Source organism: Dipteris shenzhenensis, chromosome 2 (genome assembly GCF_047967505.1).
Source record: "Dipteris shenzhenensis isolate YYH24624 ecotype China chromosome 2, Dip_SZ_1.0, whole genome shotgun sequence".
Taxonomy (NCBI): Eukaryota; Viridiplantae; Streptophyta; class Polypodiopsida; order Gleicheniales; family Dipteridaceae; genus Dipteris; species Dipteris shenzhenensis.
In genome coordinates this window covers 63,037,888-63,064,567 of record NC_141597.1, presented here as the reverse complement: position 1 = coordinate 63,064,567, position 26,680 = coordinate 63,037,888, and the positions used below count along the sequence as shown (strand labels likewise).

The 26,680-nt window shown below is 38.6% G+C and overlaps 1 protein-coding gene across 2 annotated transcripts in view; it reads right to left on the bottom strand.

Moving 5' to 3' along the window:
- Nucleotides 1-19,272: 19,272 nt before the first annotated feature.
- Nucleotides 19,273-26,680, bottom strand: part of CRLK1 (Protein kinase superfamily protein) — a 64,890-nt gene continuing 57,482 nt past the window's right edge. For both annotated transcript variants that reach the window (XM_087390431.1, XM_087390421.1), the window contains exons 4-8: nucleotides 21,798-21,924; nucleotides 21,079-21,164; nucleotides 20,807-20,878; nucleotides 20,165-20,368; nucleotides 19,273-20,013 (exon numbers count right to left, since the gene is read on the bottom strand). In XM_087390431.1, coding sequence (XP_087246557.1) covers nucleotides 19,699-20,013; nucleotides 20,165-20,368; nucleotides 20,807-20,878; nucleotides 21,079-21,164; nucleotides 21,798-21,924 — 804 coding nt within the window. In that variant the 3' untranslated portion in view covers nucleotides 19,273-19,698. The remainder of the gene's footprint in view (nucleotides 20,014-20,164; nucleotides 20,369-20,806; nucleotides 20,879-21,078; nucleotides 21,165-21,797; nucleotides 21,925-26,680) is intronic.

Sequence of the window (26,680 nt, the reverse complement as noted above, 5' to 3'; positions counted from 1 at the left end):
GTACACCGTACCGTACGCAGGGTCGTACCTACAGTGATATCATCGTAAAGATCAGCCGTACAGCCACCGTACACCGTACGGCCATTGTACTTATGTACAGCTACCGTCTGAAATTTGGGGCTTTTGCTGATCTGCAGGACATTGGAAAATTTGGGGTTTTCAATTCTTTACACCTCCTTTGATTGCAATTTCTTGCAAGAATATTGGAGTTTTGGGATTTGTTATGCAATTTCTTGTTTAGATTGCAGTACATTGGGTCAGATTGCAGGACATTAAGTTACATTTGCAGGACATTGAGTCAGATTTGCATACATTGGGTCACATTTGCAAAAATTTCAGCAAAATTTGGGGCTTTTCTACATTTGTCCTCTTTTTGGCCTATTTGCCCTCAATAAATTTGGGGCTTTTGCCAAATTTGCTGTTTTTGCAGTGAACATTGCCTGTCACAATCACATTTGGGTCAGATCTGCCTTTGATTTGGGTCAGATATTTGCTGTCATTTTTGGGACAGTCAGCTTTTTGCAGTGATAGCCTTGAGGCTTTTGGGTTTTCAGGTCTTTTACAGGGTATCACAGTTGTCATGGCTAGGAACAATTAAGATTTATTTGGAGTTCTTCGTGAAGATGATAAGTTGGATGGCACCAACTATCCGATGTGGTCTTATCTCATGAAACATTCTTGTTGCAAAGCATTTGTGGAATATAGTTTTTGGGGCTGATCTGAGGCCAGCCAATTGTTCAGTGGTTGTTTCTACTGCTGGTTCTTCTGCAGGGGGTACTCCTCTTGATGCCTCTTCCTCTAGCACTCCTGCTGCTGCTCTTCCAACTCAAGAACAGTCAAGATGGGATGCAAGAGATGCAAATGCACATTCATGCATTGCTTTATCATGCAAGAGAATCATTATTCCACACATCCGGTCTTGTAGGACAGCAAAGGATGCTTGGGATAAATTGGCTTCTCTCTATCAGATACGCAATGAAGCTCGTGTTGCATATTTGAGGAGGCAATTACAGGAAGTGAATATGAATGAAGGTGAGTCAATGGATGCATATTTGACAAAGGTCAAGGACCTCATGGAACAACTTGCCAACATTGATGAGGTGGTGCCAAATTCACAGCTTGTCAGTACCACATTGAATGGACTGTCAGATACATATCAAGGGTTTGCTACAACCCTTCAATTAGTGGCCATGGGTAATCCAGACCACTATTCTTTTGACAAGCTAGTTACTTTGCTTTTGCAGGAAGAGCAAAGTAGAGCTAACAGACAAGCCATTATTCCTGATCATGCATTTGCTTCATAGCGGACAGGAAGAGGCAAGGCTTCCAAGCCTATGGGCAAGCCAAAATTTGCGCACAGCAGCTGCAATTCCTCTACACATAGCAGCTGCAATTCCTCCCATGCATCTAAAAATACAGCAGATAAGGGAAAGAAGAAAAGATGCAACTATTGTCGCAAGCCTGGACGTGACATTTTAGAATGCGGAAAGTGCATTGCTTCGGAGAAAAAGAAAGCAGGATTGACAGTTAATGCCTCACATGCCATTGAATCCCATGAGCCAGCAGATGCTTCACATGCACATGCTCTTCAGGATGATTGGGCATGGGCTGTCCATTGCTCATTTGATCCCTCCAAAGTTGATGCACTCTTTATTGCTAATGGTGCTCAGTCCTGGTACTTTGATAGTGGTGCTTCCAAGCATGTCACATCTTGCAGACAGTTTCATTCTCTAGCTGAGGGGGGACTGTGACATGTGCGAATAATGCTTCGTATGCTGTAAAAGGTGTTGGAGATGTGCAGCTCACATCCATTTCCAGCCATCTTGTCACTTTGACAAATGTTCTTTTTGTGCCTGGCATTGAAGTCAACTTGATTTCAATTTCAGCAATTGCTACTTCAGGTTTCAGAGTAATTTTTGATGGCTACAGATGCCTAGTATATGATCTTCGTGATGACATTGCCATAGTTCTCACTGGCACTTTGCAAAAAGGGCTTTATCACCTTGATCATCATTCAGCTGCACTTTCTATTGAAGCATTGGCTATTTCAGATTCACATCTTGCTGAAACTCATCTTTGGCATGAGAAAATAAGCCATCTCAATTATAGAGCTCTTGCAAAGCTACATTCACAGCAGATGGCAAATGATGTACCTCAGACTCACACAGTTGCCAAACATGTGTGTGAGGGTTGTCTTTTGGGTAAGATGCATTGATTTCCTTTTCAAAAGAATTGTCCAAAACTCTCACAAAGGAAACTGCAGCTAGTACATAGTGATGTCTGTGGCCCAATGAGGACAAATGCCATTGGAGGATGTAAGTATTTCATGACTCTCATTGATGATTTCACAAGGTATTGTTGGGTATATCCTTTAAAGGTCAAATCTGAAGTTTTCTTATGCTTTCAGAGATGGCTGAATATGGTTGAGAATGAATCAGGATGCAAGCTAGTCACCCTCAATACAGATAGGGAGGGTGAGTATATGTCAAAGGAGTTTGATGCATTTCTATCCTCACGGGGCATTATTCACTCATGCACTACTCCTTACACTCCTCAGCAGAATCCTGTTTCTGAAAGGAAAAACATGTTCATTATGGAGATGGCCAGATGCATGCTTAAGGCCAAGTCTTTGCCCAATAAATTTTGGCTTGATGCAGTAATGTGTGCCAACTATGTGCTGAATAGATGACCTACACGGGCATTAAAGACTATCACACCTTATGAAGCATGGAAAGGCAGGAAGCCTTCACTTTCACACATGAAAGTTTTTGGGTCTCTTGCATATGTTCATGTACCATCTCAGCTGAGACATAAGCTTGATGACAAGGCAATCAAATGCATATTCATTGGTTACAGCCAGGAAAGCAGAGGGTATCGGTTATATCAACCAAATACTGGGAAGATTATTGTCAGTAGAGATGTAATCTTTGCTGAACATTCAGCTTCTCCTCTTGTGGATTGCAAAGCAAAGCCAGATATTGACATGTTTGATGCCTTTGAATCTTGGTTACCTCTGCCATCATCAGAAGAGGATTTTGAGCAGCAACATGAGCCTCCTGCAGGCCCTCCTCTAAGCAATAATCAGCCACAACCTCATGCTGATTTGCAGGTTACTCTTCCGGCACAAAATGATCCCATTACTCATGATGCAGTCATTGAAGAAAGAGCTGTCAATAGACAGCAAAGGCAAGTTCCCAGATGGCTTCTAGATACATTGAGGGACAGCAAACAAGATCAGCCTTTTGCTGCCCGGACAAGATCAGGGAATAGACAGCATGGTCACTTTCTTGAGTTTGCACTCCTTGCTACAGCTTGCAATGAAGAGCCTTTGTGCCATAAAGATGCTTTTGACAGCAAAGAGTGGATGGATGCAATGAAAGTTGAGTTACAATCTATTGCCAATAATGACACATGGGAATTAGTAGATCTCCCGGTCTACAAATTAAAAAGAAAATCTAATGGCAGCATAGATCGATACAAAGCCCGTCTTGTTGCAAAAGGGTATGCCCAACAACAAGGCATTGACTTTGAGGAGACATTTGCTCCCACATCCAGGATTACTACCATTCGATGTGTCATTGCCATTGCAACCCATCATCATTGGCAAGTGCACCAACTTGACATCAAGACCGCTTTTCTTCATGGGGATCTGCAGGAAGAAGTTTATGTCACTCAACCTCCTGGCTTTGAGGTTGTTAATTGTGAAAATAAGGTATGCTGGCTTAGAAAAGCCCTTTATGGTTTGAAGCAGGCGCCCAGGGCATGGTATGCCAAAATTCATGCACACTTACTATCCCTTGGTTTTCAGAATAGTCCCACAGAACCCACTCTTTATTTCTGTGGGAGTGGATCTGATTTTTTAGTGCTGATTTTATGTGGATGATATGCTTATCACGGGCCCAGATACTCAGCAAATTGTAGCTTTCAAGGCTAATTTGCAGGAGATTTTTGACATGTCAGACATGGGACGGCTCCATTATTATTTGGGCATTCAGTTAGCTCATGTTGAGGGGGGTATCATGATGTCTCAGTCCAAGTATATTGGACAGCTCCTTGATCGTTTTCAGTTTGAGGATTGCAAGCCAATCTCTACTCCAGTGGACCTTGGCTTCAAATTCTCAGCTCATGATGGGAGCCCACCATGTGATATCACTCTTTATCAGCAGGCTGTTGGATGCCTTATTTATTTATGTCACACCAGACCTGACTTACAGTATGCAGTATCTCAGCTCAGCAGATTCATGCACATGCCCAGTTCACAGCATTGGTAGGCAGTGAAGAGAGTCTTCAGATATCTCAGAGGCACTCAGGATTTAGCCCTCTTCTACAGTGATCAGGGTTCACTTACCATGCATGCTTACACGGATAGTGACTGGGCAGGATGTTTCGACACCAAAGTGTCACATACTGGCAATTGTTTTTTGCTTGGCAATTCATGTATTTCTTGGCTCAGCAAGAAGCAACCGACAGTTGCCACGTCTAGTTGTGAGGTTGAGTACAGGGCAGCTTTCACCGCTACAGTAGAGTGTTTGGCTTCGACAGTTACTTACAGATCTTAGTATTTGCCAGACATCCTCCACTATTGTCTACACTGACAGCCAGAGTGCTTTGGCCATTGCGCGTAACCCCATTGTTTCATGCGCGTACCAAGCATATTGAAGTTCACTATCATTATGTTCGGGAGCAATTGTCAGCAAGAGACATAGAGTTGTCCTATCTTCCCACAGAGGACAACATCGCAGATATGTTTACAAAGGCACTTCTTCGTCCCAGGTTCGAAGTCTTCCGACAGGCTTTACACTTGGTTTCCTTTGTTACATGATCTGACATTCCTTGTACATTCATAGGTGGCTATATCCTTTTGGATGAACATGTGCCACCATGACCAGAAACTACCAGGTATTCTGAGACGTTTCCAGAGTACTTCAGCCCAGCCCATGGAGGGGGGTTTGTAGGCCATCTTCTGGTGGTTCTCTCTTCGTTCCATACCTTCACTTGCTTATTTCATGACCAATATTTTGACTTTAGTTCTCCATGTGTTTATATGTACCTATATATTGGAGTCAACATATAAAATGAAACTCAAGTGCATGTATTTTGAGATGTTATTCATCATACGATTCTTTATTAATGCTTTTCTCAATCGATTTAGGTTGTGATAACTTAAAACATTATTTTATTGTAGATAATGTATAACTACATTATATACATTATTTTGTGTATAATGTGCGTGTGCACACACGCACACACACGCATGTATGTATGTATGTATGTATATATATATATATATAGAGAGAGAGAGAGAGAGAGAGAGAGAGAGAGAGATGACGACGATGATATAATTGTATCAAAGTATACGTGATACCCTCTAGGATCTATGGGACTAGTGAGCTCTGTTAACTAAAAGTGATCCTTACATCTAGTGAAAGCAAATATTACAAACTTGCTATGTAGTGAGTAGTCTTGGGATAGCTTGTGTGCTAGTTCTAGTACCTTGTTGCGGTGTTCCAAACCCTCTTTAAGTAGCTTCCTAGCTTTTTGGTTGGTTGACTTGGCATATTTTTCGAATCATCTTTGTTAGCCTTCTTTGATGTGTGCGTCGACTCTACATCTTAGGAATACATCCTCCTTTGTGAGGCAGATAGATTTTGGAGGTCCTTTCTTCTCTGGGGACCTTGGGTCTTGCCCAGTTGCCACCTCTCCAGTGCTACATCATGTAAGTTGAAACTAATTGTGCAAATTAGTTGACTTTTAAGCATTGATATGTCTTTCTCGAGGAATTTTCGCATTCCCTAGTTGTCCATTGGGTTAATTCTTGTTTGTTGAAGTGTATCTTTGTCCTTGGGTTTTGCCATACTTTCTATTGCATTTTCTATGTCACGATCTCCCTAATGTCACATGCGTCTTTTGGTATATCAGTAGTTGTAATACCCCACTATTCCATTTCATTTCCTTTTTGTGCCATCTTGTGATATGCTTAGCTTCCATTGCCTTGTGGGATATCCTATTGGCATCCATCTTCTCAATTTTTGTTGAGGTAAGCCATCAATTGACATAATGCCTCCCCTTCTAGAGGTATCATATCTGTCTCAGCAACTAGGATAGGATTAGGTGTTTGTGAGTTATTCCCTAACTTCCTTATTAGGAAACGTTTATGTAAAGTATCTATTCTTCCTAGAGAGTCTGGGTGCTCAAGCTAGGAACCAATAAAGGAATACTGTTTGCACAAGCATAGTGTATAGAAACTTCTCATTCCCCAATTCCATAGATGTCATTTATTTGGGAAGCTTTCAAGCCTCCCATAATTCTCATCTCCGCACATGCATTCCATTTGTAGTCTTCTATAATTCTTAGATATTGTATGTGTTGGCTATTTCCAAGGGCTCTTCTTCGAAGGCGACATTAGCATTGCTTTTGTCCTGTTTATATTGACTTGCATTCCTAAGTGTCTATAGAAATCCATCAGTGCAACTAAATGTGCTTGCCAATTCTCCTTGCTCTTTGCGAACAAAACTACGCCATTTGTGTAGATAAGCAATAGGAGGGCATATCCTACAATTTGGACACCCTCCTTGATGTGTATTCTCATCAAATCATCGATAGAGGCCGAAAAGAGTTGGCTAGAGGGGGCAACTTTGCTTGACCCATGTCACTACTTATGACACCTTTCCCATTGGAGCACGATCCATCCACTAGTGGCTGTGCTAAATTTGTTAGAATTATCTCATAGAATCGGTATGTGGCCTCTTTGAGTCCTTGAGGGACTTGATTCCCATAGCTTCTTACATGGAATTGTACCAAAGGCTTTTTTGAAATCTGCAAAGCAACAATAGACCACCTCTTTCGTATTCTTGGCTCCCTTTGTTGTAGTCCTTATGTCGACCAAGTTATCTACCATAGGGTATTTGGGGCAAAATCGTGCCTGGGATAGGGCTTAACTCCCTGTTCCTCCATCCATTTGTTGATTTTTTGCTTAGGGCTAATGCTATAGAGCTTTCTCCTTCGATTGATAATTCTTTGCCATCTTGCTATCTCCCTCCTTGTGGATTGGTACAATACTAAGCTACCATTTTGAGGGAAACCCTTTCTCTTGAGCCATATTCATGACCTTAGTAAGCATTTCTTTGTCTCGTCCTCATGTTAACATTTGTGCTACCATACCTTGTGTTTCTGGAGCCTTTTGTTAGCTAGATTTTTTAGGCCTTTACCCATGTCTCCTTAGTTATGATCTGGCTTGCTGCCTTGACAGTGTAGTCGTGGTTGACTTTCTCTTCTCCATCTCTTTCGTGGAGGTTTTTGATGAACCATATCCTACCATGATACTTTTGAGAGGCATGGATAAAATAAAAAATCACTTTGATTAATATATCATACTCAAATACTTTTGAGTAAATAATGTTTAGTTTTGACTTAAAAAGCTTCATGATATTGTTGAGATTATTTGCAATATATTCTTCAATATAAAATTAATGAGAATTATACCTTCATTGAGATGTGTTGCATACCTCCTTTTGCAATCATATTATGTTGTTTGGACCTTAGCATATTATCATTCAAATTCTAGGTTATCTCATTACTTAGTAATTAAGACCAAGCTAGAAGGATAGTAAATGTTTGTACTTGTGCCTCCAATTCACCTAAGGTGCTTGTACTTAGTTTCCTTAATTACTTGTGCTTGCAAAAAATATAGTCTCTACCAAAGAAAGAGGACAAAGAGATGGAAAGAGTGTTCATAGCATTGAGGAGGACTATTAGGGCGATGCATGTCGGTTGATAATCCATAGGTATTTATCTAGATAAATCTGAGTAGAAACTCGCTTGGCATAAGTATAACAAGGATTTCAAAAACATTACAAAGCTCCCTCATGTAGACTAGTACAACATTACACTCACTTTTACAATGGAAATTCGAAACACATCAAACAAGTTATTCAAAAGATATGATAACACCTTGCCACAAGTGTGTGCCTTAAAATAGATACTTCAATAATCCAAGACATAAATGCTTTGTTTAATTAAACTTTCATTTTTGTAAGTGTGGTACCATTCACATTATTCATAAATTCTTAGCATGCTTTTTCTAATAAAGATATTTTTTTTCCTATTAAATTTACTCTTAAAATCTTCCTTTTTTTTTCCTCTTTCGGACCATTTTCTTTAAAAAATTCCTTCGTAATTTCATGACATAGAAGTGCTAAAATTTTGGCATCTTTGGCAAGAAAGGGAACAAGTAGGATTCATCTAGTAATCAATTCACTGATGACTTACTGATGTGTTATTAATGGCTTTCAAGTGCAAGCCTATGCTAGCATCATCATGAAAAAAGGAAACTCTCAAGCATGACTATTCCATCGTGTGTTTTTTAAATGAGCATGTTTTGTTGAGCATCCCTTTGCGAGCATCTATTAGCGAGTTTTTGTGAGAATGAAGAAATTTAGTGACGAAGCAAACAATGGTTTAGAAAAGATACTTTTAAGATGCAAAAAGTATGGCATCCAAAACAATAACTAGTCACACGATTACACTAGTTAATTTCTAGTGGTGGCATGACACTTCTTTTGGTTATATCTACAAAATGAGTCAACAAAGCGATAACAATGAGGATTAGGGTTTATATACATGGATTTATATACATGTAACAATTGAGCATCAAAAGTTAATAACGCAACATTCCTATGCATGAACACTTCCATACAAAACTATCCAAAACATATCAATGCGAAACCATGTAAAGGACATGAATGTATATAGCAATGCATGTAGAGGAACGATGAATTACTAACAACCATTTTCGATGAGGAAGCATGTGGGTACAAGCATGTATTATAGGCAATCCATAACAACCTTCCCATCCACATGCAAAGCCAATAATCTAAACAAAAAGAGTAAGCATGTATATCAATCATATCCAACACGGATTCTATAAGCATGAAGAGAACTGGTGTGAAAAGTCCACCATGACTCTCTTACATGCTGAGCTGCAGAGCCGATGCATTTGGTTGATTACCCTTTTACCCTTTGTATCCTTGATGGGCATCAACTGAGTATGGGAGAGTTGTGGAAGCTTGGGATCTAGCTTTTGCACACCAATACTTCCACACCTTGTGGAAGAGCATTTGCAACAAAAACTCTCTCTCTCCCCAGTTGAGGTATTGGGGGTCCCTTGAGAGATAAGATGGAGTCAGGTTGTATGCCTTCTCTCTTCTCTCTCTTCTCTGTGAGTTCTCATAGGAGGTTATCCCTTTGGGAGGGGTTTAAACCTGCAAAACAACTTTTTCACCTTTTCCTTGCTCATACCCAAGGTGGTGGAAGAAACCCCTTTTTCTCCCATGAGAGTTGTCACCGCCTAACATCCTACATTCCAAAGGTCTTTAGCCCACATGAAGCATAAAAACAAAACATAATATGGAAAAGCATAAAACCAAACATGGAAAAGAGAATGCTACAAAACCCAAAGCATAAAAACGGTACTTAAAAAAGAAAATCATAACCCCAAAGGGAGAAGACGAGGTGAAAGAGGAGGCCTCTTGTTCTCTCTTGCTTCTCCTCCCTAAAGAAGTGTAAAGCAAGTGCTACAACACAATATGAAATCTAATGATACAAAATAAAAATGGATTTTAAAATGGCATCTTTGTCAATCTCATTGATGTGAAAATACTTAGCTAATTTTCAAAATATCTATCAAAGTAAAAAGAGATTATAATATTTGTACAAATAGATATACATTAATCTACTAATAACTAGCATTGGTATCACTATCACTAGGGCTTTCATTGTCATCTCTCAGAGGGCAACTATTGACACTCTCTTCTAGGTGTTCATGAATCCAATTGTACTCTTCTTGGGTCATGTATCTTCGATCCATGAATTCATGAACATCAATCGTGATCAAATCTATGCAGGTTGACTTGTCTATATCATATCTCTCTTGCTCTTGCCATACATAATTGTAGTGTTTTATGTCATTGTTTTCTCGTTGCCAAGTGTTTCTCTCAAATCATATTCTATGTGGGGTCCAAGAATCTTCTCCCACGGCCACCTTATAATTGATCTGAAGTTTATCATAGTCGAGGTTCTCTCGAACATGAGATAGTAAGGAATCCTTGTCCCAGATTATCAAGAAATTGACAATAGGGTTGGGATTCTAGGAAGATTGGTGAGGGTTTGGATGCTCTATCAATATGAAGCATAAAAATGAAGGAATAGGGGTAAATGAATGTGCTCACAAATAGTTAAAATCTCAAAAACATGAAAGAAGGAGGAGAGAGAGGGGAAATAAGGTGGGGAGAAAGTGGGCCTAAATATGAATGATGGATTGAGTTTATGGGAGAGGCTAAATATGGAGGGGTTGAGTATGGATGCATGGGAGGGGCTGAATATGGATGCTCGAGAGGGGATGAATATGAAGGATAGATTGAGTTTGTGGGAGAGGATGGATATGGAGGGGCTGAATGTGGATGGAGAGAGGGGCTAAATATGAAGGATGGGATGAGTTTATTAAAGAGGCTGAATATCACAGGGCTGAATATGGGCAAGGGGATGAATGTGGAAAGGGGGATATGTATGCATTGGAAGGGCTATATATCAAGGATGGACATGCACTAATGAGGGGAATAGGACATGAGATGGATAGGATTGATGCATGAGAGGAGTGAATGAAGGATAAATGAGAATTGGGGAAGAAATGGATGAGAAAGGAGGGGAGAAAACGGCAATGGGAGAAAGAAGCGAGAGCAAAAGGGGAAAAAAAGAAGGGGATAAAGAGGGCAATGGAGGTATAGGGAAGAGGGGGAAATGGGAAATTTAGAAGGGGGAGAAAAAAAGAAAGGGGATGGGGAAAATGGGAAATTTAGAAGAGGGATGGGAGAAACTAGGAAATTTAAAAGGGGGATGGGGGAAAATGGGAAATTCAAAAAGTGGAGAAAGGAGGGAGAACAGGATGAGAAAGATGAAGTGGACGAAGGGGGAGGATACCCATATTTTTTTGAAGCAATTTCAATTGCATAAACACAAACCGCTACCAAGTCGGCTTAGAAATCACCATTGAGCTACTAGACTATGATCACTCTTTTTATAATAATAACCATCATTAGTATAAACAACTCATTGATAGCAATTAGGGAGAGTGTGGGAAGGGAGATCATGTATAATCTTATAGTACATTTGATCAAATATTTGTGTTTTTTATCTCTTGAAGAGGAGGCCACAATCTGCTGACTACATTAGATTGCAAATGAAAGAAAATGAGAACACCCATGTCCTTATTTAAGATCCTCACTAGACCTTAGTATATGGTGCAATTTATACCATTCTCAGCACGCCCTCTTGAATTACACCCTCTTTTTTTCCTTTTGTTGTGCACTAGGTTCATGCATAACAAAAAAAAAATGGATTTCTAGAATTGAAAACTCGAAAAATGAAAAATTCAAAGTAGTATATGGCTGAGCACACTTACTACATAGTGGAACAATGTAAACGAAGTACAACCTAGCCATCATCCCTCCTCTTAAGAGTTGAGCTTGTTAAGGGAAAATGGTCTTTAGGAGATGTCAGTAACTCATTATCCTTATTTGTTTATGAAGCCTTTTATGTGAGATTTAGAAGAAATGACATAATAAACCTTATGGATGAAAATTGATGAAGCTAAGAATTGTTCAATTTGAGCAGCTTTGTATGTAGAGTTTCGTCCATTAGTTGTTGAAGTTCTATTCCTCTTAAACAAAATATTAATCATTTGTTGAATTCTTTTGAGCTAAATTTGGAATTTCTTTATGACTTGAAGATGCGACTCTATCCATGAATGGTCTGCTAACTTGACTAACCTTGCTAGTATCGTATGAGATTATTGTTATGTGATCATGTATGAGTGTGTCACCATTGAAGTAGAGTGATGTAGTTTGGAGAACTTTTCACCATAAAATATTGCTTGAGAACGAAAAAAACCTACGAAATCTTATTTGTGCACCTGGAAAACTTTTGATGTACCTAAGTGTCTATTGCTAACTTTCTTGGAATGACCTTTTCCAGATCTAATTCCATGCTAAAATTCCTGTCATATCACTTGAAGTTGATTGCACATTAAGAAATCCAATTGTTGATGTTGATGATGTACCTTGATCTATTGCATGATTCTCTCCATGAAATGTCAATGCTCTTTGCCTTTACAATTAACTTATTGAAATAACCCATACATGATGAACAAATGATTAATGGTAATTCCCTTGAGGATTGTCATTAATCCTTTAGCACTTTGAAAAGTCCATGATACATTGATCTCCTTGCATATGATTTCATTATTTTCTTTGATTGCATCTTGTTGAGAGCTGATGCACTTTTTTGGTTGAGCTTTATATATTTTGAGAGAGTGAAAAATGAATTGTCAATGTCTTTGGCTATATCTTGTTGAGAACTATTCACTATTTTTGCTGAGCTTTATATATTTTGAGATAATGAATTGTTGATGTCTTTAAGTAATTGAATTTTTTTATTAAGACACATTCAATATAACATCTCTTCTTCTTATTACCATCTAGTATATTATTCAATCAAAGCATTCCATCATTGTTTTCCCAAAACCCACTCATGTACAAGATCCAACACATGACTTCCTATCTAATACTCTGTCTTACCCGTGCCCAACCTGGTACACTTCATGAACATTTAGCATCACTAAGGTTCAAAAACAATATTCTGATTTTACCAAATTTATAGGGCATTCATATAAATAATTATAAAGCAAATTGTAGGTAGCCATTTTTGTATAAATGATAATTGGTGCATTCACAATCTATGCCTATATAATTAATGTACATGAAGATTCATCCACTAAATGTTGTTCACATAAATGTTTAAGTGCCAAGTTTTGATTTGATGTAAAGAATAAATAAGAATCGTTTTGTAAGAGTATGGATAATTGTTTTAAATGGTATTTAAATTCCGTCTCTTTGTAACTTCACTAAAATGGATATCAATTCAAGCATACATATCTCTTTGTCTACTTGCCGTCAGGCCACACTTGATTTCCAGTGGGCCTCCATCCAATATCTCAACTTTTACCTACAAGGCATCCATGCTACTCAATGCCTTCCAATGCTGAGATGATGAACATGTTGCTCCATCAAATCTCTCCCAAGAGCCTTCATGAAGACTTCTTCACCATTTGTTTAAGTTGGAGAATAGACCAGCTCAACCTCTCCATCCATGATGAACTTGTACACAAAGTGATATTGAATCTCAATGTGTATGGTGCATTCCATGTCCATCGTAAAAGTACCAATTTCTATCTATTCATGCTTTTAATCCTAAAGTATCCCCAAGGGTTGTATCATTCTCACCTTTGGAAGCATTGGGCTCTGAGTCTACAATTAGTCTAAGTTCTGCTATTAGATCATTTATGTCACTCTTTATATCTCCTACTATTTCCATAAGGCTTTTGATTGTTAATGGATTAATCGATTTCATTTTTTGCATTCCAAGATGACTTGGATTGTTATCTATTTATTTTGAATGGTTAATATATCTATTCCAAGTTATGAAGTACATATGCTTCTCTTAGTGATGGTCCTACCTAGAAAGACTTGGTATGCTAAGGTAATCTATAGTAGATCCACGTTCACTAGTAAATCATAGTGCAATTCTCATATGTGTTAATTCAACAAGTGGCATGGTTTCTACAATTGCTAATGGCTTTTAATAAGTATGGCCAACAAGCATTATGTGAAATAGTGTGATCTCAATTGTAGAAATTCCCATGTATCGTATTGATATATGAGTCGCATGTTCCTGCTATACATTATATTTACATTCTTGGTGTAATATTTGTATCCAAATCAAAATGACATGTCATCCTTTGTTTAAGTCACCTAGTCGTTTTTATCTCCACCCATACCTTGAACTTTTGCATGTTATCGTGCAATTTCTCAAAATCTTCCTATTGGTGCCTTATTAAGACAAATGTTCACGATAGCCAATGTTTCTTCCTCCAATTATGCTTGTGGTATTTTTGGATTCACTAGTATTTGATTGAATTGAGGCTCAGTAATTATGCTAGCAACATGTCTCACATGCTATTTCTCAATCTAAGTTCTAAGTGCTTGGAGCCTTCATCTTTGGCATAATTAGTGCCAAGTTGCATGTTTATGGAGCCTTCTTTCTACATATCCCCATCTCCTACAAATCTCCCACAAAAAGTTGATTAAGATGATATTAGATGCAAGCATCAATGGTGTTCTGAAAAGTTCATTTCAAACCATGAAAAGATTCATCCACAAAATCTAATAAGTTTTTTTCAAACTTTGTTGTCATGACAAGCGGCTAGCCTTCATATTGGATACTAGCATCCTTTCAAATGCCAAAACCATTAGAGGATTCTGCCTCAATCTTTCATGGGAACATGGGCTCCATATGTGGTCCACTTGCATACAACTTTTAAATTGGGGGAAAAAGTCCTATGAGAGCATATGTGGATGTGGGGGGATTTTTAATCAATAGAAGGGGAGTCTCAAGGAGCTTGTAAGCCCTAAATTCAATTTGGGGTATTACCTCTGAAGTGGCCTTTGCACATCTTGGTCTCTACGTGGTAGTCTATGGTTTGTGACTTCACAAAAAGTCTACTTTTTATACGAAATTATGAGTAAATGTAAATAATTTGGACCATTGTTAGCAAGTTATTGTAATCAAAAAACCTCTTTTTCACAAAATAACTCGGATATTTTTTTAAATATTTTGGAGGTTTTCTTGTATTGACTTCATCCTCTAAAAGAGTCATGCAATACTAACAACTCATCTTTCACTCACATTAAAAGACTAAGGACATTATAAGCTCCAACTTTAGTAGTATTTCAAAATCAATCTGGCTCTAGTTTGTAAAACAAAGAGATATGGTGATGATAGCATCTAGTAGGTCTCTATGCAATTTCCTTTTCTTATCTACCTTTGGCTTTCTTGTACAACCTTATAATAAATTCAATAACATAATACTTTACTATCATGTTTTAAGATTATTATATAAAATTAAAAACAACTATAAAACTTTGATGAAAATACATATGTACCGCACTATATATTAAAGCGTATCATATTTCTATGTAAAGTTATGGTTTTGGTTCATTAAGATCTTATATTAGGGATCAAGGAAATGGTCCTACTAGATAAGTCAAATCTTTTGTTGCCAAATATCCATATCTATGGGATAGTAAAATATCAATTGCTCATGGTGAGGAGCTGGCTGCTAGGAGCATCTACTAGATTGCAAGTATCATTTCTATGTTTAAGAAAAGGAAACTTGGTTTTTGACACCATGTGGATCCTACTATCCCTCATTTTATGAAAAACTAGTGCATTTGGATAATGCAATGGGCGTTAGCATCTTGTATTCACCTTTAAGGAAAGGGAAATCCCTTTCTCTATAAAGAATATTATGTAGACTCAATAGGGCCATAAAAGGATAGCTATGTGTTGAGATGTTAAAAATAATTAATTACCACTTTAATGTTGTATATACTAGTCGACACGTTGCATTAAGAAATATTACAAGGAAAGAAAGAGATCTATATCTTGGAGAACAAAAACAAAGAAAATATGTCAATAGTTCAATACAATTTTGAATTAGTTGATAATTTGAAGGGTAGTAAGCAATATATGGGTTGTCTTTGTCATGCAAAGATTATTCCCTTTTGAATTGCTAAAGTCAATATCAAAGAGCTGGTCAATACCGTAATAAGAAAATTGGGAGGTAGAGGTACCAGTTTGAGTCACAAGAAATTGAGGTCCAATTTGGTTGAAAAAGGTGGGTCAATGTCCTAGTAGCGATTGAGGTGAATTGGATTCACATGAGTGGAGTTGAGGGGAAGGTTCTTTGAGTCATCATTAAGTAGCCTAAGGAGTCAGTATCATGAAATGAAGAAATATTGTGATTTTCCAAGATCAAAGTATTGTTTAAAAATGTATGCCCTTAAAGCTTCCAAAAGAGACTTTTAAGGAATTTTTAAAATATGCAAAAGCGGATGATTTAATGTCATTTTTCAAAAGCATAAACAGTAAAAATGTAAAGTTTTCAAAGATCACATGATATTTAGGTGCATGTGGTTGTCTTTAAAATTAATGGTGCCTTACTTTTGCTTGACATTGTAACCCCATGCAACTTTTGCCCTTTTTTTTTTTGGGGCAAAACTTTTGCCCAATATTTTTGACATCCTTGTCCACAAGAAATAAAGAACAACTTTATATCAAATTTTATTTTTAAAAGAAGCAACCATCTTGCTACAAAATAGACAAGGGTAGAACATAGTATCGAGTTGATGGGTTGAATTCAATCTCCCAATAGTTAAGACACTTTTTTGAGTTTCCTCAGTATAATTTCAAACCCTTTATGCTCATCAAATTTATGTCCTCGCCGCTAATTATTTGCCATCGTTCATAAGTAAGGACATGCAGTTCCCCTATATTATAGCATAATCCTTCTCTTCATTTATTCTTTCCCCACTTGGCATATGCATGTTATTTTAGAAGAACCTCTGTGTTTTTGGGAGGATAATGCTCTTGATATAGAGGACACTTGATACATTTGGAACTCTTTATAACAAAATATTTGACTCTCTTTTAGTTGTTACGTCAAAATTACCATGGACCAAAAGGATGCAAATTCAATGACAACATGGTGAAGTCCCTTTAGAACTCCTATCAAGAAATCCCATTGAACTTGTTTCGTACTTGTTTTAAAATGGAAGCTTAATGAATTCTCTTTATTTAAAACCTTTGTTCCAATTGAGACAATCCTAAGATAAGAAAACATTCGTTGGAATGCATTGATGTTTGTGATGATTCTCTCTAAGGTATTGGCCTTGATACAACTATGAAGCAGTAAGGAGAGCGCCTAGCACCAACTTGGACTTTGCGTGAAAGATTGTATCATAGTAGGGAGTGTAGCTATTCTAGTATGTCTTCTCTCATAAGATGCCAACATTGTCCATCCTAGTAAGATCTTCACTATTAGCATCCTAGTACTTTGCTACATAATTATTTGGGAAGGCTCTTATAACTAAGGACTTCCCATTTTGGAAGGGGTCAAGGATAGATTTGAGTATCTCTATTTACATATGTCCAACCATGAATTCAATTCAATGAATTCAATGGCCTACGATAACAATGGAGATGCCCTCAACATGTTTCTATATGTTCAAAAGTCTACTTTGGGATCTACTTACAAGGTTGTACATGGAAAGTACCTTTGAACACCTATGCATCTTTGACCCATTGAAGTTTCAAATTTATTTTGGCACCTTTTGTTCTTCTCAAAAAATCATATTTTTGGCTTTAACATTCTCTTCTTTGTATATCCTTTAAGCCACGCTAAGCTCCGTAGGTTTGATTGACCTCTGTGAAAAAATTTCATTTTGACCCCCTTGTAATTGTTACATGAAATCTATGATTCTATAGCTTGATGATGCTTGCTATGTTGTTTGTTACGAATTCCAAGGCTCTTGCATAGTTTGAATAACTCTCTTTCCCAAGGGAAGTAATAGGCTTGAAAATGAAATTATTGTTTCTATGGATAGATTTAAACATGTGTTTTCATCAATTTTTGCTATAATGGGATGTGATTAGTTAAACTTATTCTGATACCAGCAAACACTTTAATCCCATAATTATTCCTATGAAGACATTAGCCTCCTGGCCATGTCTCTATTGTTCTCACTTTGCTTATTGGAACAAGTGGGTGTGTCTTTGGTTCATTCAACTACTTTTAAAATCCAATATTTAATCAAACCAATCTATTGTTTCAACTTCCTACATGTCTTTTGTCCAATCTCAACCTTGTGTAGGCCAAACTCCACCATCTTGAAGTCATGTATTACAATGGGGCCTCTAAATTTTAGATTCAATAAACCTCTCTTTCCATGGTGCTTTGGAAACATGCTTGTGGACACCAGAGATTCTAAAGTCCTTGATGTAATGTCTAGATCAATATCCATGGTTCTACCCCTCTAAGCAGAGATGGGAAGAGCATGCCTTTGGTGCTCTCTTCTTGAACATGGGGAAACCTCTCTTTTGGATTGGGACAAACACCATCCACATGGTTATTTTTCAAAGGCTCGACACTCATGTTATTGACCTTTGTAGCCTAGTTTTCTAAATACCAAATAGTTTCAATTTGATTGTCTTTCATTTAAAAATCAAAATGCATTCCCTTTTGTCATCCCCTTAACTTTTAAAAAGTCCAATTGATGATTTTCATATTTAGTATTAAAAGGGAGGGCTCTTGCTTTGAGTTTTACATGTTTGTTTATAACGGAGCAAGGGTTTGGGGACTTACTACTAACTAGACTTGCTACCATTTTAGCAACAAACATTTTGAAAAACTTTTAAATGCTCACATACTTCACTCACATCTAATGAGTAACTCAAAATTTTATAGCAAAACTAAAATGAAGGCTTACATCAAGGCAATTGGAAGTCTTAATCATTGAGGAAGAGTTCAAAACTTCACACTCCACTTTTATGCGTTGTCTTGTCCCTTTTAGGCATTGTGTGGGCCATCAATGTTTCCATTGACTTTTATATAGAGGAACCATTACATTCTAAGACATATATAATTGTGTCCTTCCTCTTTACTTGCTTATTCTTGAGCCTTGACCTTGTATAATCAATTCACATGATTTAGCTTGTTCTTGTATTATTATGACAGTGAACTAATTACCTTGATTTTTCCTAATGAGCTTCCCTTCCAAGCTTTTTAAATTATTTTTGAGCAACAAGATCCCCAAAAGTATTAACCTTGGTATCTTAAAAACCTAACCTAAATGTGGAGTCACCTTGTTTGGGTGTATCTTGGTGTCCCTATGTGCTATGGTGTGCTCTTTACTACTCATTTAATAGAGCAATCAAGTTGACTTAATGCTTAGAGGTTTCTAAAAGCCATCAATACAACCACTAGTGTTGACCATTGTGATTCATTAACCCCTACTTTAATCACAGCATGCTTAGAGAATTGTGCATTTCGAGTGCCTTACTAAATGACGTCCCCATTGTTACCAATTTGCTCGTGTGCAAAACAAAGAGCTAAAGAGACAAAGGAACAAGAGCATGCATTCTAATGTGTATTTCAACAAAATTTTAGGACTATGATGGTTAAAGGTCTTATTGATGTGGAAGACCAAGGTCTTATCAATGTGGAAGACTAAGGAAACCCTTGGACAGCTTACTCTTATTAACTTGTAGAGATGGATTTAGTCAAAAGTCTTTGAAGTAGCGTTAAAAAGAGACCTCTAATGAATAGAGAGCCTACTAAATTTTTTGAAGTCTAAAAATTCACATCTTATCCCCTTGGTACTCCCTGCAATGTATTGGGAATATTTGCAATTGAACAAAGCAGTGCTTTGATCACAAAAGAGACCGCAAAGACCAACTTTGTTGGTCATTAGCCCGAACGCTTCTTATTAATGGTACATACAAACATAATTCTCTCAAAATTGATCAGGTGGGGATATCTTTACACGACCGTGATCCACCCCCAAAGGAAGACGGTTTAAAAGCAAAACTCTTGAAGGGAATAAATAGGAGTCTCGATCCGCCTGAATGGCTTATATCAGCATGTCTGATCACCTTAAATTACAATTGCAAACAAAATGCCAGAACAGCACATTATCCAAATATGGAACTGGACCACATATATTACCAAGGGCCAAGACACAGCTCTTTTCAAACTTCTAGCCGCTCAGGTATGCTGGCAAGTCGACTTAAATCAACTCGTGTAAGCTCAATATCCCTACCTGTTTGGACTGTATCATCAGCTGAAACTTTGCTTCTATCATGGCGGCTGCTATTTCTCCTATTCCCCAATCTCAACAGTTGCTGTGATACCTCTCTCATCCTTGGCCGATGGTGTGAACTAGAACTCACACACTGCTTTGCTAGGGCTGCCATGGCCCCAAGTTCTGCCAAATTGCACTTTCCACTAATCCTTGCATCCAAAATCTCCTCCCATCCTTCCTCCCCTTCCACACTCAATGATGCCTGTAAGCAGTGATCATAAGGACATGAGTTCACATGACAAAAAGAGATTGCTGAATAAATGTTACATGAAGCAGCTTACCAGCCCAACATAGGACATGAGTTCACATGACAAAAAGAGATTGCTGAATAAATGTTACATGAAGCAGCTTACCAGCCCAACATAATCCATAAGTCCTTTCTGTGGATTCCTGGCCGTCACCAGTTCGAACAACAAGATTCCAAAACTGTAAACATCACTTTTCAGAGTGAATTGGTTTGTGGAGATGTATTCTGGATCCACATAACCAAAGGTCCCTCTTACACCGGAGTTGGGGTAATCTGCACTGACCTCCTTAGATAACCCAAAGTCTGCAACCTGGTACAACCAATACGACACAGATAATCATTTTGAGTGGCCACGGAGAGAGAAAAGGATTTGATGGGGTGAGGGGTGGGTGGCTGGTTAGGGGGCCGGGTGACTTTATTTAGCCTCAATGGTGACTCATTTTCTTTCAAAATAGAAAATTTGCAAATGCCATGTTGGTTGCCTGCTTTATAGAACGATTCTGTGAAGTTTGCTCCTTAGAACAGACAAGACAGGTTACAATATAAGGCTTCACATCACGCTGCATTCTTATAACAAGATTCTATTACAGAGTTTTTAGACATGCGAGGCCCTTTTTTATCATAGTATCCAACTGTTCACAGGAGATCCCACCGGATTATTTCTCGCATACTTATTATAAAATTGGTCAAATATAATTTACCCAGTGACACCCAAGAAATATGTAACTTTCTGCTCCTGCACACATACCCGTGCTTTCAAAGTACCATCCAGCAATATATTTGCAGATTTTATGTCACGATGAATCACAGGAGGTGTTGCCTGAAACAAAGTGAGTATGAAATGAGCAACTGAACAAAGAGCATGAAGACTTGCCTGTTAAATGACCAGAAATAATTTGTACCACCGGCAATATGTGTTTTTCAGTTGAGGCAGTTCAAAACTTAATAAGCAGAAATCCCATACACCTAGTGATGTCAATAAGAAAGGGCAGTAGACAGCCAGGTGAGTTTTAGGCATACCCCTTCATGAAGATACTCAATTCCTCTTGCGACATCTTGAGCTATTTGTACTCGCAACTCCCAAGACAATGGTTCATGATCATCACCTGCATGCTATTAGAAGTTACATGTGCAGTTTTTCCATACAGGCGTACCCCCAAAATCTTCCTAGAGGGAAATATTTGCTCCTGTTGCTCAGTGGAGGAGAAACACGGAGAGATATAGCTCTCTCTCTCTCTCTCTCTCTCTATATATATATATATATATATATCGAGAGAGAGAGAGAGAGAGAGAGAGAACATAAACAGAACAGCTGTGTGTTGCTTTCAAACAGGGTTCTAATCCTTGAAGTGTACGAAATCCAAAGTAAGCTCGGGGACATTAAGCTAAGACACTAGTTAGCAAAATTTGTAAACCATTAAAGTCCTTGGGAATGTAAGTACATAAGTTAGCACAAATCAAGCTTCAAAAAACTGAGCAAGCTTTAAGCAATATAATGAAACTCCAAGCCATCACGATCGAACCAACACACAGCCTGATTTTTGCCAGTAAAAATACCCATGTGGCAAAGACTCTTGGCTTTATCCTATCTAGAGTTCTGTCTGCAAGTCGCAAACCCTATCTATATAATCTTAAGTAAGGATGAATAAAGGAAACAAGTGCCTGATTTTAAACACAGAGAGAGAGAGAGAGAGAGAGAGAGAGAGAGAGAAGCCAAGGAGTGCTGTTGGAGAACATACCATATAACAATTCTGCCAAGCTCCCATTACTCATGAACTCATAGATCAGTATTCGATGACCTTTTTCAGCGCAATAGCCCACAAGATTGACCAGATTCCTGTGATGAAGCCTTCCTAGCAGTGCGACCTATCATAATTCAAAGAAGTTATTCTACACAAACCTAAGAATATAGAGATTTTAATCAAAGCAAAGCGAAGCAGGTGGTGAAGAGGGTGTTGGTGTTGTAGGTACTTGGGAGGGGGGGGAGAGGGATATATTGGGCAACAGCACCAAAGAGAATCAGGACCTATACTTGTAAATAAAAACATAAATAATTAATTGTGGACTGCAGCATGATGCAATAAAAAAAGTGGGCTAACCTAAACAACTACATTGTGTAGACATTGTATGTTATGCCCACAAAGCATCCCATTTCTCCATCATCCCCTACAATTCAGGTATGCACAAAAAAACTCTAGGAACAGCATAGTGAAATTGTGCAAACCTGTCAACAATAAAGACAGGTGGAACAAATGCACATCCCATTGGTACCATGAGTGAAGAGTTTCAAAGAGGATATGCATCTTAGAAATCAAGAGATATGGCCAAAAAAGTGGGTTAATATGGCAAGCCTTATCATTTTAATTTCTACAGTCACCTCAAAAACATTTAATAGCACCTCTGTTTTTCGAAAACTCTTTCTAACAGCATGTAATGGCATGACACAAATCCATGACACCAGTACACAAAACCCAAAAAAAGTCCAGTTGGTACCTAGAAAAAAGAAAAAAGAAAAATTCATCCGCAGCAGCTCAAAATGCTACACAACATTAAGGCCACAGGGAAGGAAATTATGGAATTTATAGCCGTGCTAAAACAGGAAATATGCTTTTTACACGTTATTCAAACCTTGGAATGAAAATCATTGAGATAACTTCATCCAGGAGATCACCAAGTTGATTTAGGCATCAAGAAAAATCCAGTTTCCATTTCAGCCATTTCTACCAATGACTTCAGGGTTGTCTTTGATGGTTATAGTTGTGCCGTTTAAGACAATTAGCATGATAACTGCATTGTACTTATTGGGCATTTTCTAGTGGGATGTATCAACTAGATGCAAATGAAAAACAGCCAGCTATTGAAGCTAATGCACTTGCCTATGCTGCTGAATCTGTAATTTCAGACATGCTTATGGCATGAAAGGTTGGGGCACCTCAATTATAAAAGTCTTCTGGTCAAAATGCATTCACAGGAAATGGTTTTGGATCTTTCAAAAATGCATGCGCTTAAACAGCACATTTGTGAGGGCTGCTTGTTGGAAAAAATGCATAGGTTCTCATTTCCAAAAGATGGGACCCTTGGTGCATCCAACAAATTGCACTCAGTGCACACTGATGTTTGTGGTCCAATACAGACAACAACTCTTGGGGGTTTCTATTATTATATTATTATGTCACTTTTGTAGATGACTACACCAGACACACGTGGGTCTGTTCTCAAGGCCAAGTCTGATTTTTTTGCATGATTCAAGAGGTAGATCATAAAATAGATTTAATTCCTGGATCTACCCCTATTTGTAAACCCCCTTATAGGCTTAGTCAAACGGAAGAACGTGAGGCCGAGGAAAGGGTCAGAAAAGGTGTTGATGATGTGGCTTTTACTAAGGTCTTGTAGACCTTAGATGACATGGTGATTTCTTGTCTACAAATGACTTCTCTATAAAGCACCGGTCGATGCAACATTGGTATCGCGTCGCATTTCTCTGACAGAGCGCGTCCTCTATCGTTTGCAGACAAGAAATCGCCACATCATCTAAGGTCTACAAGACCTTAGTAAAAGCCACATCATCAACACCTTTTTAGCCATATCCGAAAATCAAAGTGGATGTAAACTCCGACTCTCCAAACAGATAGGGGAGTTGAGTAGAGTTTGCTGATTTTTTGGCAGCTCAGGGCATCATTCATCAATGCACTCCAAGTCCTTACACCCCACAACAGAATTGTTGCAGAATGGAAGAACCGGTCCTTAATGAAAATAGCAAGGTGTATGCTCAAGGGCAAGTCTTTGCCTAATAAAATTTGGGCAGATGCTCTCATGTGTGCAAACTATGTGCTGAATCAGGCACCTACTCAGGCATTGATAACAATTACACCTAATGAGGCATGGACAGGTTGTAAGATGGTGCTTTCTCACATGAGGATGTTTGGATCTTTGGGATTTTCTCATACTCCCTCTTAGCTGAGGCATAAATTGCAAGATAAGGCTGTCAAATGCATCTTCATAGGCTACAACTCAAAGCAAGGTTACAGGTTGTTTCAACCCACTACAAGGAAGGTTATTGTCAGCAAGGATGTTATTTTTGCTGAACACGCAGCCTTACCTTGGCTGGACTGCAAAAGACAGCCTAATGTGGATGCCGCAGATGTGTTCGATACCTTGCTCCTCTTTCAGTCTATTGCAGATTCAGTTCAGTTTTTGCAGGGTCGAACTCCACATGCTTCTAGTAGCATCAGGTTCCACATGCTCAGCCTGATTTGCAGCCACATGATGCATCTGCAATTGATCAGGCAGTTTAAGAGGAGAGGGCTGTCATTACACAGCAAAAGGTTGGTTGCCTGCACCAAAGGTGCACAAAGACAGACTCTTTGCAATATATTTGATGTTGCATTGATTGCCACTGCCTGTAATGAGAAACCTCTCTGTCATCGAGATGCATTTGTAAGTAATGAATTGATGCAGGCCATGAGAACTGAACTTGATTCCATTTATGCTAATAGCACTTGGAGTTGTGACATGCGTGCCGGCAAGCGTGTCATAGGCACTAAGTGGGTTTACAAATTGAAACACAAAGTTGATGGCAATGTTCGCCATTACAAAGGCCCCCTCGTTGCAAAAGACTATGCCCAGCAACATAGCATTGCCTTTTAGGAGACATTTGCTCCCATTTCATGCATATCGACCATTTGGTGCGTTATTGCTCTTCCATCCCAACAGACATCGGGAGTACACTAGCATGACATTAAGAATGCTTTTCTTCATGGGGATTTATTGGAAGAGGTCTATGTCACCCAAACTCCAGGATTTGAGGTTGCAATTTCTGAAAGTCAGGTATGCCGGCTGAAAAAGACCCTCTATGGTTTGAAGCGGGCACTGCGGACATGGTATGTCACAAACACATTCTATGTGGATGACATGCTTATTATTGGGCACGATACACATAAAATTGTAGATTTCAAAGCTGATTTGCCGAAATCATTTGCAATGTCAGATATGGACAGGTTACAAGTACTATTTGGGCATCCACTTTGCTAATGTTGAGGGGGGCATAATCATGACTGAATCCAAATATATTGGATAGCTCTTGGAGCGCTTCCAATTCAAGGATTTAAGCTGGTTTCCACTCCATTGGAACCTGGGTTTCTCCTTCAACGATGGGAGTGCCCATTTGATGCCACTCTTTAATAGCAGGCTGTGAGCTGCCTTGTTTAGCTATACCAGGCCTGATCTGCAATATATGCTGTTTCCTAATTAAGCAAGTACATGCAAAAGCCCCACACACAACATTGGCAAGCAGTGGAACGGGTTGGCCACATAGAATTTGGGACTGTTCTATGGTGATCAATCTCCACTGGTTTCGCGAACATTCACGAACAGTGACTGGGCAGCTTGTTATGACACATGTGTGTCGACAGTGGCAACTGTTTCATGCTTGTCTCTTCATGCATCTCTTGGTTAAGCAAGAAGCACATAGATCTGCGAAAAAGCTAGCACAAGCTTAAGATTCCATAAAAAGTGCCCAAGATCAACCAAAGTTTTATGCGGATCAAAAACATCCCCCTAGGATTCTCAAGGAAGATATGTAGGTGTATCTTAGAATTCCAAAAGATCCTAAGACTTTGAGTATCCAAATATCTCCCACAAGTATTGTAGTCCTTTTTGCATCATTCAATGCTGCAGCTTATAAGTTGGAACTCCCTTCCAATGTCATTGTTTGTGAGCAGATTCAAGGAGAAAGTGGGAGATGGAGATATTCTAGTATCTCCTAAAGAACTGATAGAGTCGGAGGATTTGACCTATGTTCCACAAGAACCTGAAAAGATTCTAGATGAAAGACTAAAAACAATTCAGTAATAGGTTAGTACTTAGTATTATATAAAATGAAAGATAGGCCACATGAAGATTCAACTTGGAAGAGGGACCGACTTAAAAGAAGAGCTTCTTTGGCTTTATTTTGGAGAACTTAAATAATTTAACGGGGCAAGAATCATATGTCCCTAGTTAACTCTGGTTAGCTAGGACTCACTAGTGGGTCGGAGAGACTCTACTAGGAGGAATCAGGAGGTTAGGAACAATAATCCTATCTAGAGTGATGTATTTGGATGGAGGTCTAGAAGGGAATAGGACCTAGATGTCAATTATAGTTGTGGATTGTGCTATATATTTGGCATAGGGGACGCCGGTACATCCCTCTTGGATGGCGCTTGAGGTCTACTAACCTAGGGTCGGGCTGCGTGTCTTCCCTATGACCTCCGGTGCTTAGGCGGGAGCAACTTGCTCCATGGTTAGGTGGTGAGTTCGAGATGATGCTTTCTGTGGTTTCGCTCCTGAAACATGGCTTGGGGAAGATGATGTTGGTAGCAGACTCCGTGTAGGAGTTGCGTCAATTGGTTGCCCCTTTCCCTCCATTAAGAGAAATCCAACACTAATGACAAAGTCTTTTTTACTCATCAATTGGCTTGCATGCAATGGATCAAGGTGTTCTTTCGACTGATGAATATGCCAGGTAGTTTCCTTATTCAAGAAACTAAATGAAGATACATATCAGAAGAAGAAAGGATCTCATAACTAAAATGTAAAGTAGACTAGGAAGAAATCAGCATCATTGATTGGAGCAAAGGCATAA